The sequence below is a fragment of the Sinohyriopsis cumingii genome, chromosome 7 (assembly GCF_028554795.1).
Source record: "Sinohyriopsis cumingii isolate HCF-2022 chromosome 7, ASM2855479v2, whole genome shotgun sequence".
NCBI classification, from domain to species: Eukaryota; Metazoa; Mollusca; class Bivalvia; order Unionida; family Unionidae; genus Sinohyriopsis; species Sinohyriopsis cumingii.
This window is the reverse complement of record NC_142967.1, coordinates 50,562,329-50,584,338: the sequence shown is the minus strand read 5'-3', so window position 1 is coordinate 50,584,338 and position 22,010 is coordinate 50,562,329. Positions and strand designations below refer to the sequence as shown.

General features: G+C 37.0%; 1 protein-coding gene across 1 annotated transcript in view; it reads right to left on the bottom strand.

Annotated features, from left to right (window-relative positions):
* LOC149795207 (uncharacterized) overlaps nt 1-21,974 on the bottom strand; it is a 44,522-nt gene extending 22,548 nt beyond the window's left edge. The window contains exons 1-4 of the mRNA XM_089964946.1: nt 21,732-21,974; nt 14,836-15,781; nt 6,399-6,532; nt 1,600-1,716 (exon numbers count right to left, since the gene is read on the bottom strand). Of these exons, the coding sequence (XP_089821072.1) occupies nt 1,600-1,716; nt 6,399-6,532; nt 14,836-15,781; nt 21,732-21,795 (1,261 nt within the window). The 5' untranslated portion in view covers nt 21,796-21,974. The remainder of the gene's footprint in view (nt 1-1,599; nt 1,717-6,398; nt 6,533-14,835; nt 15,782-21,731) is intronic.
* Nucleotides 21,975-22,010: the final 36 nt, after the last annotated feature.

Genomic DNA, 22,010 nt, shown 5'->3' with positions numbered 1-22,010 from the left:
CCAGAGGACATCAAGATAAATGGGTAGTACTGTAGTGACAACACGATTTTAAGAAGGTCATCATGGTAGCCACACCGGATGTGTGAATGGCACCATTGTCATTTAGGGCCTACTAGAAGTCTAAAGGTATAAACCCCATGTTAAAATAGCCATCCATTTTGAGAGAAGTAGAGATAACAATATTATCAAGATATGACTTTCCATTCAGGAATAGCAATAGGATTTTCAAGATGGTTGCTCTGGCAGCTATACTGGATGTCAGATTGGCACCATTTTCATTTAAGACCAACTGGACATCATAGGAAGTCTGCTGGTCAGTATGCTTTGCTGGTCAAGATGAGTTGTCATAATAATATTTTTAAGATGGTGGCCATATTGGAATTCAGATTTATTCCACTTTCATGTAGGATCAACAAGAAATCCCAAAGAAGTCTTTTAGTCAAAGTTGATATGAAGATCCATTCATGAAAAGTAATGATAACAAGAGTTTCAAACTGGCTGATGCAGTGGCCATAATGGAAGTCCACCATTTTCATTTCAGACCAGCCTGACGATGTGATGAATGTGTGTGTAAAGTTTCAAGGCAATCCTCTAAATAGTTGAGGAGGAGTAGTGATAACAAACTTGTTATAATGGACAAGTGGAAGATGGACAACAAACCATCCCATAGGCTCTTCTGGTCCATGACTAGTAGGGCTAAAAGTAGGTTACTACCCAAAATGGCCAGAAGATATTAATGTACAAATTCTTCCTGCCTACTTTTACAGACTTGCTTACCATTGCTAGGAATCAACTTATAAACCTTCATTATTTTGTTCTTGATCAGGCTGCAAAATGTATGGAACTTCACTTACTACTTCAAACTTCATGCATACATTTTTGTTGGAAATCCCATAGATTGAAACATAATTGCAGGTGTATATATTTAATCTGCATGAAAGTTTATCAAAAAGCATGAAAATGTTAAACTGTTCTTTGAAGAAAAGGGTCACAAGAGTTGATATTGTACCCAAACACAAAAGCTTTCAATGAATCAGATAGAGAATGGGCATATTCTTTCTCTGCATATTTGGGCAGAATGAGTCGTTGGGGTGTCTTTCTCTGCATATTTGGGCAGAATGAGTCGTTGGGGTGACTGGATCATTTGAATTTTTGCCTAGCATGGACCCTGATGAATGATCAACAAATAAAAAGAGTAAATGTCTGAAATTATATACCCCTGACTTAAGAAATATGATGGGTTGTGATGCACTGCCAACTCTAAAATGAATGGAATAAAAACAAAATTGTCCAACAGATACAACTTTATTTATCAGATAAAACTTCATTTATCAGCAATTAAAGAAATTCATAGACTTTTTGTATATCTTTAAACTTCTCCAACCAATCTTTGAATATTTGTATTGTCACACCATAATTTTTGCAATACCATTCCTTCCTTAAAAATGGGATATGTAATAAATAAATTATAGTGTGTGTATTTGATATTGTGGTCTCACTGGAATTACATGTGGTTCACAAGTTTGAATTTAATGCTTCTGTCTCAGCCTTAATGTCCAGGGCTGTAATGTATAATCATTTAAATAATTATTTAGTTACCTTTGTGGGTGCTGTCACCTATATTTTGCTCTGGGTTAGGTCCATGACTTTCACTGGTAGTCTGTGCCTCACTGTTTTGATCCATTTCAGGTGGAAGAGCATGTTTTCTGGGACGACCTTGGAAAAGAGAATGAATAGAAGCCGCTATTTGCTGCATATTTTTGTTTTGTTACTGTATTCATTATCAAATCAAGGACTGGCAGAACACGATATTTCCTCAAACAACCTAAAGGAACTGGTACTCCTCATCAGCTTTTTTTCATTGTTCATCATCCAACTGCTTTGCTTCTATTAAAATCATCATGGTCTATTATTTGTATTGCTAATCTTTCTAATACAAACTGGCTATTATGCCAATAGTTCTTGCCCTAAATATTTGCATGTAAAATGAAGCTTAACCAGTGAATAAATATTTATTTGCTTTGTTAGCCAGATCAAATAACTTAAAGTATTATTTTGCTCAGTGCATAAATGTTCATGTAACTAGCCAATTCTCAAACTAAAATTCACGAGATGCTTTCCTCTCTAATAATCTCAGTTGGGCTAATGAGTCAATGCTACAAATGCTAATTATGAAACCACTCCACACACTGAACCAATATAAACCATGGTAGTCAGAGGTGTGTGTGTGTGTGTGTGTGGTGTGTGTGTGTGTGTGTGTATGCATGTATGTAACAGCAAGTAGGAGATTTCATGCTAAGGTAACTGAAGTAAAGTACCTTGCAACTTTTGAGAAGTTGTTTCAAGTACATTTTATTTTTAATAATTGCAGCCATATTTCACAATGGATTTGCATGCTTGGTAAAACAAAAATGCTGAAAAGCGCATTCTGTCAAATTTGTTTGAGTTTTGTTGAGGTTTGTTTGAGAAGAAATTAGCAGAAGTTCATTTAATTTTATTTTTAGTAATGGTGGCCATATCTGCTGACAGATTGGCATCATTTGTACATACCAGAAACCTTCATGCCTGGGTTTATTCTATTGAATTTGGTTTCATTATGCTGTTTTTGAGAAGCTGCTGGAAGTTTTTTCTAACATTTTATTACAGGCAGCACTATTAGATGGCAGATAATCATTATTTGTAAAACTTTAAAAGACCTTTATGCCAGGATGCTGTCTGTCAAATTTGGTCAAACTGCTGAGCATTGAGCATTTGCATTTAACATTTTTGTCTTAGATGATGCTATTTACATGTTTCTATTTTTTAGTACTGGCAGTCTGTTTTGATAGAGATTCAGCACCAATTATACAAAACTGAAAGACTTTTATGCCATGGTGCTTTCTGTCAAATTTGGTCCAATTCTGTCGTTCACATTTTTTGAAGAATATGGTTTAAGGCTTTCAGGTCAGTAATGCAACCTTATTTGATCACAAATCAACACCATTTGCATAAATTATAAAGCCCTTACTAAACTGGGTGTTTCAGTGAGAGATGATTAAATTATGATCTGTGGTTTCTGATAGGCTGTTTAAAGACCTCCTGTTTTTTCATAGTGGTAGCCACATTTTACACACATATTATACATACAAATCTGAAAGCCATTTATGCCCTGTGTTTTCTGTTCAACAGCTTTTGAAATGAATTTGTTAACATCTTTTTGTCTTTTTATCCCCTCAGCCATGTGATACAGGGTGACATAGCTATCACTTTGTCAGCCTGTCGATACATAAACTTCATTTCTTCTGTAGTCTAACTCTGAAGCCATTCAAAGTATTTAAAGCAAAGAAGTGACTTTTGATCCTTCAAATTTTCTGCCTTCAAGTAATGTGAAGAAAGAACAGCACAGATAGTATATAAACAGAGAACATATGCAGGGGACTCTGTAAAATATCAACTACAGATGATTCTTGTTTTAGTCATGGCAGCTATATTTATTTTTAGATTGACATCATTTATGCAAACTTGAGAGTCCTTCATACCAGTGTGCCTTATGTCAGAGTCTTAAATCCTGTCCAGCATTGCTTTTAAAGTGTTGGTCCAAGGTTTATCTAATTTTAGTAATGGCAGCTACTTTGGATTGTGGATCACATCATTTGTAGAAACTAATAGTCCTCCATGCTAGGATGTATCTTTATAAATTAGGCTGAATTTGGATTTTATATATATTTTTTATCTGTGTTAAATGAAATTTAAAATAGCAAAAAATTGACAGACAATGGAAGATGCACAATGGGCATGTTGAATATGCATATGGATTTATTGTATATGCATAAAGATTTATTGTTTATGCACTGGGATTTATATGCATACAGAATTATTTGATATACACTGGAATTTAGTGTATATGTATAGGGATTTATTGTATATGCATAGGGATTTATTGGAATTGCATCAAGATTTAATGGATATGCACAGGGATTTATTGCATATGCATAGGGATTTGTTGGATATGCACAGGGATTTATTGCATATGCATACAGATTTATTGTATATGCATACAAATGTATTGTGTATGCATAGAAATTTATTGTATATGCATAAAGATTTATAGCATTTGCTTATGGATTTATTGTATATGCAAAAAGATTTAATGGATATGCACAGGGATTTATTGCATATGCACAGGGATTTATTGCATATGCATAGGGATTTATTGTATATGCATAGTGATTTACTGCATATGCATAGTGATTTATTGCATATGCATTGGGATTTACTGTATATGCATAGGATTTATTGCATATGCATAGGGATTTACTGTATATGCATAGGGATTTATTGCATATGCATAGGGATTTATTGCATATGCATAGAGATTTATTGTATATGCATAGGGATTTATTGCATATGCATAGTGATTTATTGCATATGCATATGGATTTACTGTAAATGCATAGGGATTTATTACATATGCATAGGGATTTACTGTATATGCATAGGGATTTATTGCATATGCATAGGGATTTATTGTATATGCATAGGGATTTATTGCATATGCATAGGGATTTATTGTATATGCATACAGATTTAATGCATATACATAGAGATTTACTGCATGTGCACACAGAATTATTGTATTTGCATTGGGATTTATATAAATTTTTATAAACTATTGGACTGCTTGAAATCACACAAAACTGAAGGAATGTGCCACATTATCTCTGTAATATCTAAATGATAACTGCCATCATGTGACACTATATGAATCATTAGAAACTCAAAATGACATTACCAAATATAAGTTGTTCTTGTTGTAGCGTTTAACACCATATCTCAGCACAAGATAGGCTATAGATGACAGCCAGTATAAATGGTAGAGGAAGAACCCCGGAAAGAACCACCGACCCATGAGAAGCTACTGGAAGCTTTCTCACATACCCACACCGGCTGAATCTGAGATTAAAACCCGCACAGGCAGAGGTGAGATGGCAATGATCCATAATGCTGAGCACATTAGACCACTCAAAAAACAAATATAAGTAACTTGGTGACAGGATATATAAGTTAAATGATCACCTCCTTAACTTTCAGTACTAACTAGATCCAAACAAGCAGTGAATATGATCAAAAAATGAGATCTATTTATAGTAAGCAGACTTGACAACCATTTTACCTTCTCGTAACCTTTGAAATTCCTGTCCACTTATTTTTAGTAACCTATCAGACAAAGCACTGCTTTTCATGTTAGAGGAGCTTATCATCAGAAACATTATTTTCCAAACAATATTTGTCAAGTTCAGAAATACACAAGTTTTACTTGGATTGTGAATCAAAAAATCAACAGGACATGACCTCATATCAGTTATTCTATTTTTCCATACCTGATAATGGTTAATAATCCAGGAAAAGTTTTACAATTTAGTGGCATATTTTACCATTTGCAATGTTTTAGTCCTTGGGCATACTACATTCTGAAAGGCTGTTTTTCCACATTTTTACCTTTTCAGCAAGATATCATCCCAAAAAGTCAAAAGGAAACTTTATTTGTTTATGAATAGACTATGGAAAATCATAATCTACCTTTCTGACCAATCTTTTATTATTTTGATTAATCATCAGATAACTATTAGCCTCATAAACTCTGATCAACAAAATGTACAGTTTATACTTACTTGTTAGTCCCACTGAACAGCAAACTGTATAGACCCAGATTTGCCATCACATACTGTGCAAGCAGATCTGTGTCTAAGCAGTTTGTAAGGACTAATCTGTGAAATAAACAAAACAGACCCTGATCTGCTAGCACATTACATGACAGCAGGTCAGGGTCTACGTCATTTGCAGTTGGAACCAATGTAAACAAGTGAACAAAATTGCAATGAGTATTTATTTTTAAAACTTTAGTTTTACTATGAAAGCTGCACAAATTCAGCACTCCTAAATTTTTATTTACTTAGAACAGGAATCATATATTTTGTGTGTATGTGTAATCTGGATTTTTAATGTAGCTTTAACAATTGTTCAGTCATATTGCAATGATGTCTACAGTGTGGCAGTTTATGGTGATGTCCAGAACTGGGGCATCATGCCGCAGACATGTAGCATCATGTCCCACCCAGTCACATTATCCTGACCAGGCCAACCAGCCCTAAAACTAACCTCTTAATGCTGAGCACCAAGTGAGGCAGCTGCAAGTACCATTTTTATAAGTCTTTGGTATGACTTGGCCAGAGTTCCAACCCATGACCTCCCACTTCTGAGGTGGACACTCTAACTACTTAGTATACCAAAGAACTCCATACATTATGCAAAGACCAGAGGTTAATGCCTTATTACAGAAATATTTATATTCATAAACCTGCAGAATTAACAGATTAAGACATGAAATGAACCAATTACACATCATCTGACAATATTACCAACTCTTTTTGGCAGTATCCCTTCTCCCGCAGCAACTGAACTGTCAGTTTTTCTCTTCCTGGGTACTCTCACTTCAGGCACATAGTCCTCATCACTATCTGTATTTTCTGCATGGTCAGGGTGGCGGTAATCTCTTAATAAAGATGAAAATATTTATTAGTGAATCAACAAATTTAAGTTTTTGTATAAGACTAAACCCAGAATAATAAACTGTCTTCAGTTGGAAAATCTTAAAATTTTCTGGCTACCATGATCTTTAATACAGCATAGAGTTTTCATTTTTAATTCTACTGAACCCTAGGAAAGGTAAGTGAAATTCTCCTTGTCTGCCAAAATGCCATATTTCTACAGGCTACATTAGATTTTTTTGCCCCAGCTCTGTAGATTAGAGCTAAAATTAATTTCACTTAATTTGCATAATATTTTAATACAAACGTCTTGACATATGTAAACAAAATAAAAGAGAAAAGCATAACTGAAATGCCTTCCTATTTCTTAATGTTTCTCCTCGTACACATTTCAATACAAAGAATCTAGGTGATAACTGACATTAAAATATATATTCTAAATAATGTACTGCAGACCCAACTTTAAAAAATTAATCTCATAAGCACTAATACGCAATATTCCCCCCTTTTCCCAAAATCTGTAGATGTGTCAAGCCAGTTTATTATACAGGTCTGGAAAATTCTTTTAAAAAAATGTAACTGGTCTCAAGATTGTCATGACACTTGATATTTTCCCTTCATATTGTAAATAAAATTCCTGGAAACTACAAAAAAAATAATTCAGTTGCCAAACAAAATGTTCAATTTGCCCAGAACTGTGAGACAAAAGATCTTTTCATCTGTCAGAAGAGAAATGCTGTCAAGTATGCTCACCTGCTTTGTCCCACCCACCTCCGAAATCTGTGCCCTTGGGATCAGGGGCTAAGATTAGACTTCAGTGACACAGTCATCTGCATATATGACTGTGTCTTTTCATGCCAAATAAGTATTAAAACAGGGTATGGATCATAATAGTTTCTAAGTTGTGACCAGAGATGGAGGGAATGCTTTCTAATCCCTTTCCCTCGTGTCTGCTACTAAACTGAAGCTCAGTATACAGGTCTCTTGCTATATGGTACCAACTATACTCGCTTATAAGTCGATTCATACTACAAACAACAGGCTGCTCTGGTGGCCTAGTGGTTAGCGTCTGCCTCAGATGCGGGAGGTCATAGGTTTTAACCCAGCAAAGTCATAAGAAAAATTGTACTAACAGTTGCCTCGCTTGACACTCAGCATTAAGAGTTAGTGTTAGGTCTGGCTGGCCTGGTGTCAGGATAATGTGACTGGGTGGGACATCATGCTACATTTCTGTGGCATGATGCCCCAGAGCTACACATCACTATAAGCTGCCACACTGAAGACATTATAGCAATATGCCAGGAAAACTGATAAAGCTATATTAAAAATCCAAATCATACACACACACAACAAATATTCTGATCTAACATAGCATAATGCACCTGCATATGAGGGTCTATGTTATTTGTTATACTGATTACTCCTAACAAACTGCACAGACCCAGATCTGCAGGCACATTTTGCAATGACAGATCTGAGTCTGTGCAGTTTTCAGTCGGACTCCTCTTATAAGCGAGTACATGTGGTACTATCAATAGAACAACACAGCACCAGCTGACAGCATCCTAATATGACTGGCGTATGTGTGTGTGTGATTTGGATTTTTAACGTTGCTTTAATGATCTTTCAGTCAAATCGATACGATGTCTGCAGTATGGCAGTTTATAGTGACACCAGGCCAACCAGTCCTAACACTAACCTCTTTATGCTGAGCGCCAAGCGCAGCAGCTGTTAGTACCATTTTTATTAAGTCTTTGGTATGACTTGGCCAGGTATCAAACCCACAACCTCCTGCATCTGAGACAGATGCTCTAACCACTAGGCAACTGGAGAGGTCTAATATGGCCGGTTGGGAAAAAATGCAAACTGATAGAAGCATGACATTACAGAAGCCTCCAGAAAGTATGCTTAGTGTGGTAAAGGAGGTATTCCAATCAAGTAGCCTATGAATTAATGCATTGCTGTATATGTCAAAACCGCAGCACATGCTGATACCTATGGACTGCTGAACAATATTCTTGCTGGCAATGAAGTATCACACACTTTACATATGCACTGATAGCTTATCAGTCAATCAAACCTAATGTCCATCACATAGCTGACTGCCATTATATATTTTCTATACAAACTCAAATTGCCATAAGGGCTGTTCTAGTAAAACATACTTAAAATCCAGGAAAGGCAGCTTTTGGTAAACATTCCTGTTGATAAGGGATAGAAATATTCTTAATTCCAACAAAAAATAAGGACAGGACAGTGTCAATGGAAAAGGAATGACAGACATAAAGGCAAGGGGAAACAAATCTCAAGTTTGAGTTCCTGAAAGGAAGCCTCACTTAATGGTTCATAGGGGTTTTTGGTTATATACCATAAAACACAACATCAATTCCATCTTAACACAAGAGATAGAGGGAGACAGGTCTCCACAGCTCATTATACCTAATGGATGGGCAAGGTGTGAATCCAAACTGATTGCTGTGCCCTGAGAAAATTTATGTGTGTTGGAAATGGTATCTTTATTACCTTTGATAGTCATTATGGAACATGTTTTGTTCTTGAAATGAAACAAAAGGAAATCAGTGATGAAACTGACAGAAAGACAGCTGGGATCAATGCATTTCCTATTGCACTAATCACAGAAGATCCTCCATCTGTCATCATAGACTATGGATGTAGAATCTCTCCTGGCCTGAATGATGCAACTGGCAACTGGGCATGAAAACTGGTCTGATGGGTAAATCACTTAAAATAAACTGAAAATGAAAGTGGAAAACGTGTGGGATGTTTTATAGAAGGGAACCCATTTGTTGTGACAGAAGATCCCTCCTGTGAGGTAGGGACCTGGATTGATCTATCAACTGGTCAAGTTCATAAAGCCTTGATTATTGTGGCCCACAGTGGGGCTATGAAAATGATATGAGCTGTGGAAGTTCAAACTTTTTGTAGAAATTCAGGAGGCATATGTGAACAGACCATCACACAAAGCTGAATACATCTACTGCCCATGCACTCTGGTCCAGGACTGAAGAAATATAAAATGGAAGTCCACTGTTGATCCTGGATGTAAACAAGTCAACCAGAGGTTTTTCAAACCTATCAGTGTGAAAAGGGACTCTTATGAAATGGTGTAGTAGCCATTCCATGAGGACAATTTTGCTGTCATGGAATGACTGTCTGCTGATACGTTCTTCCTGGAGTGCAGCAAACACAGATTGTGTGATATTCTCTGTGAATGCCCAACTGAGAAGGTTCCAGACCTCCACACAAAGAGAAGGGGAATGTGTGCCTCCTTGACATCAGAGATAAGCTACAACAGATGCATTGTCAATGTCAAAGGAGTCTATGACATATCAATTATTACAATGTTGATTCATCCTTACCAAGCTAGAAATACAGTTTTCATTTCTAGATTGTTGGTTGGATTTGTTCTGAGTCCAATGACCTTCAAAAATGAGACCCTCTGGTTCTAATGAGTGTCCCAGTCAGAATCTGACATAATGGCAAACAGATTCAAGTAGAGATCTGATGCAATCATGGGGAACCCAATCAGGAATCTGTCCTGATTTATCCACCTGCACAGGTAGTGATGAAAAATCTGGTCCTAGCAAAATCAGAGGTGATAGATGATCTATGTGTGGCTTCCACTTTGAGAAGAAACTGTTGAAGGCATATACTAAGACATCCTAAGGGAACCAGATCTACTGCAGCATTCAAGGTTCCCAATAGGGATCGGCAAAGGCATGCTGATAATCATGTCTTTGTTTGTAGCACCTCCAGAAGTGTCAGGATTCAATCTATCCAATTCCATGAGACCTGAACTAAGTTCTGGTTCATGAGGAAGTTCATCCCTATGTAAACAAAGTCCTAAGATGGAATGAGGGCTTACTTCTTGAGGTTAGGCAAATGACCCAACCGAGTTACTGATTAACAGTGGAAGAGATCCTGAAGGTGGGACCGTACATGAACATCAAAATAAAGGAGAATTCGAGTTCCCAATAATTGGAGGTATGATACTGCTACTTCCACAACTCTGGTGAAGACTCAGGGTGCTGAAGCAATTCTTAATGGCAGAACCTGGAATTGGCAAACTTCCTGGTCCAAGCAAAACTTGTGATGTGAAGAAAAACTGGGACATGCAAATATGCATCCTGACGGATGATGGATACTGCTCAATATGAAGGACGCTTTGTGCTCAGGATGAAGGATGTCATCTCCATCTTGGTTTATTGAGGTGAGATTGATTATAGGATAAAACATTCCACTTCTCTTGGCAAACAGGAAGATACATAAGTAAAATGCGGAGACTGATTTTTCAAGACTCACTCAAATGCCTCCTTCCATAAATGGGTGTGCACCTCTTCCTTTAATTTCTCCAGATTAGACTGCTGAAAAAACATGGGGGTTCATGACGGAGGGGATTGTTCCCAAAAACTGTAGTTGTTAACCCTTGATCACAATGGAAAGGACCTACCAATTATCCATGATGCCTGACCAAACCTATTACAATAGTCCTTGACAAACACCTACGGGGATGTTTGGGAGAAGAATGCATGGCAGGAGATGGTTTGAGTCCCTAGGGCTATGCATCCCCTTCCTTAGGAAATGAAGGTGGGTTGGAGAACTTCCTCTTTGGGGCTCTTTGGTGACAATGCCTTGAACCTGACTGTCAAGGGGGAGGTTTAAATTTAGGTTGCAGATTGGCCTGAGACTTTGTAATATGCGTCCATTGACCTGTTTCCAGACTGAACTCAGAGTAGTCAATGAGGACAGATAGGGCATCATCATCATCATCTAGCGCACCCAAATAGAAGGATAGCTGGGCATATCTATGTCCAACACAGGCAAAGGTGACATTAGAGCACTATGTGCTAATCATGGTGGGTAGTGGCTCTGTGTATGCTAGAAGTTCCAGCGGGAAGATGAGACCAACTGTCTTTCCTGGATGACAATATATCTACAGTCTTCCTGATCGATAACACATTGCAAGGTGATGACAGTTTATCAGGTTGCATCACCTCTGCTCTGCATACAGTAGTCAATGGAGCATAGCTGCCAACCTTCCAGGCGCACAATTAGTGAAAATAGGGATAAAAATTAGTGAATTTGGACATTAATTAATGAAAAATACCATAACAATACCTCCATCCACTCTGACCGTCAATACTACACTAAATCAAGATCACAAAATAAAAAATAAAACACTACATACCGGTATATGCAGAAATATATCTGCATTTCTATTTATTATGGTATTCATAAACATCACTTGTTCTTGTGGTTATTTATCAAAACATGATACTGTGGCAAACTTGAATTTCCTCAACTGCTTGTCAGATCGTAATTTGTTTTAAAAACAATTCAGGCTTCTTGCCTGCTAGTTGATTTTGGTGACTAAAATTGCTGACAAATTTTCTGCACCTAAGGAGGCCCTAAAGTCTGTCTTATTTTTCCACACTAGAGAAAATACTCTTTGGATGTCACTGTTGCTGTGAGGAATGCACAGTAGCTGCAGCACTTTTGGTTCTTCCAATGGAAAATTTGGAAACGATCTTCAAGTCCGGGAACATCTGTCAGAACAAATGCTTAGCTGATAAAGGTAGATTGTGTTCAACAAGAAAACTCACAAACAATACTTCAGCATTGGTAGCTTGCAGGTCATCCATCGATGGCCTAAAATATTCCAGAGCTGAAATCTGTGAATTCTTAATTTTCCTAACCTCTATGTGCTTTTTGCACGTGATGTGCTTTTTGATGTGTATATCAATGTTTGATGGCTGAATGCAAGGCCAATTTTTGGTATATTCCAAATTAAACTTCACCTTTTGAGCAATACATTTCTTTTTCCTTGGTGGTGAAGCCATTTTCAAGATCTCAGAGGTGATGCCGAATGGTAATTCAAATCAGTGTTGATGACACATGCGTGGAGCAAAATTCTCTCAAAATCATTTGTAAAACTACTCTTATACATATAGATTAAAATACACTAAAATGCTTGTTAATGGGCTAACTGTACCAATTGGCCGTAGTTCAACTAATATCGCGACCAGCAGTAACAGACTGTTTCGGCAACTGCCAATATCACGACTAGCGCTTAACAGAAAATCAGTTATTTTATTAAAGATTTAAAATAATTGAGAATTGGAGAATTCATGAATATTTTGCTTGCGGCATGAATCTGTGAATCACTGAAAAAGTCATGAAATTCATGCCAAAATCGTGAATGTTGGCAGCTATGATGGAGGCATAAAGGAACAATGACCCTGATGTGGAGGGCCCCACATCCTGTAAGGATTCACTGTGATAACAGGGAATGGGGGATACTGATCCAAAACCCTTTCCCTAGACTGAACATGGTGGGCATATTCCCATTCCAGCACAGCATGTAATCGTAGAGTTGGGAAAGGGAGGAACTCAGTCGATCTCTATCCATATACCGTGAGGCCTTTGATTTGTGTGTGTGTGTGATTTGATATTCTAACATAGCTTTAAAAAAAAAAATCAGTCACATCACTACGATGTCTGCAGTGTGACAGTCTAAAGTGATGTCTAGCACTGGGGCATGATGCCACAGACATGTAGCAACAGGTCCCACCCAGTCACATTATCCTGACACCAGAACGACCAGTCGTAACACTAACCACTTAATGCTGAGTACCTAGTGAGGCAACTGTTAGTACCATTTTTATAAGTCTTTGGTATGACTCAGCCAAGGTTCAAACCCACAACCTTCTGCATCCAAGGCGGACCTTGCCGCCTTTGAGTGATGACAAGTGAATAATGGATGATCAGTATGAGATAACCAGTGGCTGGGAACCAGTATGATCTGACCAGTCACCAGGATGAACTGATAGGTCCACCACACACTGACTGGTCAGTTGGACGAACAGCCTTGTCAGTGATCAGTCACCAATCAGTAACTACAGTAGTCAGGCAACACAGACATGTCAGAGCCTTGTTTGTCCAATTCAATACTATGAAGGGGTCAGCACTGCTCTTCCTGAATTGGAGGACACAACATGCAACTGCAAAAGTGTTGGGTGTTGTGCAACTCCTCCCTCATGGAGGAGGACAAAGTACCCAAGATGTGAGGTGTGCAATGCATATCCTCCCTTGTGGGAGTGAGTAACATGCTGCTCTGAATGTGAGAGGCATTTGCCTTCCCTCCATTATGGGTTGGGAACAATCTACTCCTAAAATGTTCAATCCCTTCTCAAGGGGTCTCACCTGTCTCCTAAATTAATGTCCCATATCTCCAGGGACCTGGGAGTTCTCTCACCTGAAGAGCTGATCATCTTGCAGTGAGAACCTTGGGGCTCTGCATGAGAGAAACCTACAGATTCTCATGATGAGGGGAAGGACTTTTCCATTACTCTCTATATGTGCATTTTGATTTGCTAGATTCCAGGTTTCAGTAGACCATGATTTTAAAATACACAACAATTCTTTCATGTGCATTCTGAACAAGTGAAACCTTCAGGGTGAGTGTGCCTAAGGGTCCTTATTGTGGCTACAGTTAGCCACAGGCTGTCCTGACATTATTCTCCGAAATAAAAATTTCCCAGAAGACAACATAAAATAATGACAACATGTTATTATATGTCACACAGAAACTCATCTGTTGTTTATATGGCATGTGCTACATACTTCCCAGTGCAGGCAAAATGTAGACAATGTGAATTTAACCTATCTTTACTTTATAACAAATTTGAGATGTTCCGTTGTAAAACCTTTACTGAAGTGCATTTACAAAGACAATAACAATATGATTGAGTCACAAGATCAATTATCAAGATACAAATATGAAACACATACCAAACCATGTTTAGACAATTAGAGAAAAAAATGTCATTCCTACTATGTCAGGGTAGGCCCTCTGCTGCATTATTTCCTTAACACAGAAGACCTACTTATAACCAACTAATCTGGTCATGAATTCAACACACATCTATTAATATGGCATCCAAGACATTTATGACTGTTAGACATGGACAATTCTCCACACTGTGGCAAGATGTATTCATATCAAACAGATGAGGTTTTTGGGCATGAAAAAGATTAAGCTATGCAGTAGAGACAGGTTATGTGTTGCTGCTATTATTAAATTTATGTAGAACAATCCCACCTCCTTAATAAACCCAGGGCTGCAACAAATCTTTATGGCTACTGTCTGCATCAGAAGACCAACCACAATCATTTTCCATGATTTGATGTCTTGTCTAGAACAGTGGAGGTGGAGTTGCATGAAACTACTCATTATGTACATATGGATCTGCAGCATCACATAACCCTTGCTTTTTCTTTAAAATACCTGAACTTATGTGGAATAATCCTCTTTCTAGCTGGCACTCGTCCAGACCTACGCTCAATCTCATAATCATTGGCCTGGACAGCTGTGTCCACTAACTGCAAGTTCCTACTCTCCAATTCTCCCATGGAACCTGGCATAAACCCCTCCTCCACATACACTATGATCTCTGACTGAGTGCCATGTGGTAAACTGTCAAATGATTGACTGCTAATGGCAGATGGACTACTGACACAGGTGGGGCCATAAGAGGAGACTCTATGAATATTAGATAGAGATTCACTGATATTCACTTCAAAGCTCTGCGACTGGTTGGTTGTATTTGCTTCAGACTGAGTTGACTCTGAATGCTGGTGAGCAGACCTTGTTTGCTGGGATGTGGCATTCTGCGTTAGGTCCCTATTGACTGCTGTCAGAACGTCTGGTGTTAAGTTTTCCTCTCGGAGAGTGATAATACCACTTGTATCCATCAAGGCATTGGCCAATACCTCATTTTCTGTTACCACTATCTGTACTGTATCTTGGCCCTGCCCAAACTGTGACTGTGCAGACACTGTTTGGTTTGCCGCAAGATTCTGCACAAAATTTGCTGCAGTGGTGAACACATTTCCTTCAGAGGCCACATTATTCTGGTATCTAGCATTGTACGAGTTGGGCGGTGTATACACAACACTAGAATATTCGCTACAATTTGACTGTAAATTGCTTATATTATTATTGAAAGCATCTCCCTTGTTATAAGAATTTAACTGAGAACTGGTTACAAGCTGTGATGCATTGCCATAATCATTGGCATCATGTATGGCCAGTAATTCTTCTGCAATATCTACCAGCTCAGCCACAGGAGGGGTGGTGTTACTGAGGGCAGGCGTGGCTTTCTGAAGTTCAGTTATTGCCTGAGCAACAATTTCTGCATCAGCTGATATGGAATCTACTCCACTTGTATCAACTGAAAAAGATCAAGAAGAAAACAAATGTACAACATTTGCATCACTACTGAAAGACAGCAACAGGCTAAATAAAGTTTTACAAACATTTCATAATATAGTTAATTTACCAGCTGACACTCATGAAGATCAAGTTTCTGTGAGGAGCAAAACCTGTGCCACATATGAATACCAAACACAAATCACAATCTATGATGCAATAACTATCAGTTGTGGTAAGGAATAAAGACAAATGAAGCAAGAGATGCTCTACTGTCCAATAAGAATTTCCAGGAATTTCATGGAAAACTTTATTTAAAACTGCAGTGTTGAAACCCTTATTGATATTCTAGAGCTATAAGATTTTCAAATTAACAACTGAGACAGCCATTTTTCATTGAGGACTTTTGGTGAAGAACCCTTGATGATATGACCTTATATTCACAAGAGCTAGAGAAAAGATTGTCAATATATTGTGTCATTCATAATTGAGGTCAAATCAGCACCATTTTCCTAAAGGAACAACTCAATATCATAATTAGCCTTATAAGTTATATCCATTTAGGAGAGGAGGCATATCAATAACAAGATTTTCAAGATAACTCCCACAATGACCATGCTGGATGTCAGATTAGCACCATTTTAATTTGGTATAAACTAGACTTCTCAAGGAGTCTTCTAGTGAAAACCCAATGTTGATATGACTTTCCATATTGGAAGAGTAGTGATAAGATTTTCAATAATATTGCTGCTGTGACCATATTGGACAGATATGCGTAATTTTAATTTATGACCAACTATACAACATAAAAAATCTTCCAGTAAAAACCCCAAGCTGATATGACATTCAGTTCAAGGGAGTAGCAATAACAAGAATTCAAGCTGGCTGCTATTGTGGACATATGAAATATCAGACTGGCACCATTTTAATTTAGGACCAACTACATTATAAGAAGTCTTGCAGTGAAAACCTTATGGTTATATGACCATTTATTCACATGCTAATATAACTGCATGTCTGAGCTGCACCATTTCATTTATGACCAACTAGACATCAGAAGAAGTTGACTATTGAAGACCCCTTGTCAATATGACTTTCTATGTCAGAAGGAATAGGGATAACAAGATATTCAAGATGGCTGACACAGTAGCCATACTGGATGTTGGATAGGTATCATTTTCTCTCAGAGCAACTAGGCATTGTAAGTCTTTTGTGAAAACCCCATGCTGATATGATCATCAATTCTGGGAAAGTAGCAATAAAAAAAATGAAGATGGCTGCTGTGGTGGCCATATTGAATATCAAAGCAGCACTAATTTCACTTAGGACCAACTACAGTATCGCACACCCTCCTGTCTGTTTGTATCCCGCTACTGATTTTGAAAATGAAAAGCACCAGGGATATAAAAAATGAATTAAATGACTAATTTTTATGTATATTTTATATCCTTGATACCTTTTGTTTTTAAAATTGGCAGGCAGTTAGAAACAAATAGGAAGATGTACGAATAATGTAGACTTTGGGATGAACATGTCTATAACCAGAGGTCTCGCTAGGATTTAAAAACTAGGAGTCCAGGACTCCCATTTTGGTAAAAAGTTGCAGTCCCTTCTTTCCTACAGAATCAACACAGATGTGAGTGCAACTATGTTTAGATGGAGAGGTTTTCGTAATGTAATCACTTTAATATAGCTTCATTACAACAGTCCATTGACAGGATTGCAAATTTATGGTTTATTTATTTGTCTACGTTCTTGTAGTAATTTTAGGCAATTGTTAAATAGTATCTGATTTGCTGTTTCTTCCCCGTTTTTTCGCAAATATGTGTCAAGTCGGAAAATAGCATCTCGCGAATTCCACAACATAGCATGGTTCTATACTTTTCTGACCTACATAACTTGTAGTTTAAAGTTAAATCTTTAATAAAATAATACCTTGTCTTTGCTTTCAATGATTTGTACATTTTCTGAAAATATCTGCCTGATGATTTAAGAAAATGGACAATCTAATAAACTAGTACATCCCAGACTTAACAAAGTCCGCCATTATTTCCTGTAAGGCCTACTGGTTCACTTACAGTTTCAAACTATTTTTTATAATGAAATAGTGTACAAGAGGCAATTAATATAAACCCAAATTACCGATTCTGATCTTAAAACACATGTTTGTATGTTTTATCATCAAATGATATCATGCATGAAATTGATAGTTGCTAACTTACTTGGAAAAGGGTTAATGGTCAATCAGCTATCAAAACATATGCTTGTAAATGGGCAAGAGTTTGTCTGTCAACGCAATTGATATCAAAACTAGGCCTAGTTACTGATGTATTGATGAATACATTTCCCTACAATACTAGAACTAACCGGGCTAAGGTGAGAGGCATTTAAAAAAAACTATGGTCAGTCAATGTACCTCTTAAATAGCTCTTGTTTGTCCATCAGAGTGAATGGGGAATTTTGCCACTCCATGTAAGGACTTATTCCAAACACTAAATTAGGCATCACACACTTTCTAACATGTAGCTAGTGTCCTATCCGAACTATCAATTCTAGCAGCTTTAGCACTCTTCTGAATCTCATTACAATCTTTGTAAGTTTGCCGTTTAACCCCAACATACTTATCCAAATTTACAAATGGCATTTTGTCTAAGTCTCAACATGTCTTGATTCTCGTGCACTACTTATTCCGACACATTCGGAAATGAAAACAATAATAAAAGTTTGCTGTGCTTTTATAAATGACCACATGTACCATATATACTCGCGTATAAGCCGAAAAATTTAGGAAAAAAATAATGCCTGGAAGAAGGGGAGTTGGCTTATCTGCGAGCCAAGGTCCAAGTCTGAAATTTTTAACGCTTTTTTCCCTTGATTTCCAGTATTTATTGTTTCTGTCGATCGCCGAAGATGAGATCACATGCCTAATGATGCCACATGGCTCATAAGATTTGTGCTGTCGTGAAGTGAAACAAATATTTTTTTCTAACTTTAGTGGTAGGATAATGAATGAAAAACATGTTTTAACGTACTTAACATCTATCTGACAGATGTTCATCCACCAGAAAATGCAGCCATACGTGTTATTTGAGCCATGGTGGTACATGTATTTTCCAAAAGAACTGCCATATTAGTAACCTCCAGTCAAGTATTTAACCCTCAGCTAATCAGTCATCATTAAACTCTACGGTATCATACAAATGCACGCTAGCTTATTTCAGTGTAAATATGAAAAGAATCTACGTAAAAAAATAAAAGAATTACGATACTGAAGGTATATACGACAAACATTTTGATAGAGAGTAGAAATACATGTACGATATTCTTAAAATAACAATAGCGAGAGGCTCCATAGGGGTTTGTTGCGTGCACGCTTAGGAAGGGTAAATAACAGGGCAATATACGAGTCAGTGTGAATAATTGTAAAACAATATAATTTGTGGGATTTCTTTGACAGGTGTTTTAGAAGTAATTGGCAGCCACAGTTTATATACTAATGTTGTTTAGTTGTTTGTAAAGCAATGTGGTTTGTTAGCGGTAGAGTGTTGTACCATATGCTTAATCTGTGGTAAATGCCTCGGGGATAATAGGTTTGTTTTGTTGCACAATGTCAATGACTTTACTAATACATGCCGACTCTCAGATGTATTGTTTAATGAGATATGGTAGTGAACATGGTTTCTGCTCAAAGTTATAAACTGTCACAATACTTGAATAACGTCCACGCTGAAACCAATCATATTTTGATCAACTGAATCACACTACCGGTAGTTTAAAAAAAAAATAAATAAACAACAATGATAAAAATAATTATCAAATACAAATTGATAACCAACCACACATGGAAATAATTACAGGATAAGGTATATAAATAGTATACTACCACTATATACAAGAGACCAGGTGCAATACAAGAGACCAGGTGCAGGATATGTTTTGTGCACACAAGACCGATGAAGTAAAAAAGGCCGCAAAGAAAATGAAAACAACACTGGCTGTGATACCAGGAGGTTTAACGTCAGTGTTACAACCTCTTGATGTCTGCCTTAACAAACCTTTTAAGGACAAGTTACGAAAGATGTGGGCAGAATGGGTTTGTTATGGGGCTGTGAAAATGACAAAAGGCAGGAATTTAATGAGGCCGGACATCGATTTGGTCACTAAGTGGGTAAAAGAAGCGTGGGACTCAATTCCATCGGAAATGATTGCAAAATCATTCAGGAAGTGCTGTATCAGCAATGCATGAATGGAACAGAGGATGATGGTATATTTCAATCCGACAATGACGAGGAGAGCGAGAAGGAGAACGACACACTATCGGATGACCATGACGACAATGACAATGTATATGATGAAAGTATGCCTGTAACAGTAGCTGAGTTTCGTGAACTGTTTGGCGAGTCTGATACAGAGCCAGATTTTGAAGGATTCTAAAAGGGATATAACTTTTATAATTCATGATTTTAGAATGAGGATTAATTAAATTTCCATTAAGACTTAACACTTTAGAATTGTTTTTATTTCAACATACAAATTAGCTTTCTTACTTTCATTTTATTTAATAATGTGATTTGCCTAAATAAGCGTATTCAGAACTCACTTTGTGCATCTTGTGATGTACCAGTAGTCTAGAAATTATGGATTGGCTTATACGCGGGTCATGCACTTTATAACAGTTTTACCAATTCAGTTGGGGGGGGGTCGGCTTATACACGAACGGGCTTATACGCAAGTATATACGGTACATCTCTGGGTCTTTCTGACTCTAAATTCAATCACTGCAAATATCAGCACATTTTCCCACCCAGGTGCCAGTCAAAGCCTTTGAAATTGCCACCCAGCTATTGCATCATGTTCTTTTTGATGTACTCTTATAATGGCAACATGTATACACATCAAGAGGTCTTTCAGTCACTGAATTCTGTCATTGTAAATATCAGCACAGCTAACTCATCAACACATTTTCCCACAAAGCAGGTGGCTGAAGCAGGACTAGCAAGTCTTTGAATTTTGCCGCACACCTATTACATGCGTATGGAGGACTCCTGCCTCAGTGATTTTCTATCTTCCAGATCAAAAATTGGCATCCAAATATGCATAATTAAGCGTTTCCGAGATCTCTGATAACATTTAAAATATATATGTCAAAGTTAAAAATAAAAGCAAATAATTTAAATGATTACGATTTAATATTTAAGTCACTGTTGATGACACTAACATGTATTAGAATCAAATACTGTCATGCCAAATTTTGATCTTAAGATGTGGCTAATGGTGTTTAAATTAGTAGAAATAACTAAAATGGGATGAAAAGGGCCAGAATAAACACAAAAATGTTTAAATGATCTTTATAATTTAATTTTCAAATTATTTGTTAGTAACCAGGATTAAAGTTCCAGTGTATGTTAATGCATTAACATTTCCAAGTCAAGCTTGTTCTCAATTTCTAACTTCTGGTCATTTCATTGTTTTGTTTCACTGGTACTGGATTTTTACATTTCTGTAACAGGACAGTCCATTCTCTTTTTAATTTTTTTTTTGTTGTTGACGGGATCCTGATATGGCTAATAACCTTAACATTTTAAAATTTGTATGCACTCAATGCACCTCTCGAGTTTTTATCTATAGAGAAGGGATACCCGTGTATAAAGTGAACTGTGTTATGTCCCTAGACTGACGTTTATATATTTATATTTTGACTGTACCATAGGTACGATGTCGTAGCCTCGGCGTGGTCCACGAAGTAGGGTACTAATACAGTAATACTCGTACTAAAAGTAAAAAGTAAATCTGTCTTTGGATAATAATTTATAACACCAATGTGTTATTCCTTTTTACCTCAATGAGACATACTGAGGAAAAATGCTCAAAACATCAACAAAATAATTCTGTGCACAGAAGAAAATTAGACAATTTCAAATCAATACATTGTTATCAGCGCAAAGTTAACAATACTATGAATCTTTATTTACCTTTGGCACTTTCTGCTTCTGTTCTATCGAGGCCACTTAGATCTTTGGTAAACTTTTGTGACATTGTTTACAGCGGCCTCGGCCTCTCAATTCATGGACAAACAGAATAAAATTTAAATCAAATATCCTCTTTTCTTATTAAATAAACTTTAGTGCTTTAATCAGTTAGTGTAGATTATAAATTGTCCCAATATTTGGGTGTATTGTTAAAAATCAATGATTAAATAAATGCACTGTTCTTATTTGCAAAGGTTGCAAGCGGCAGCCATCTTAAAACAA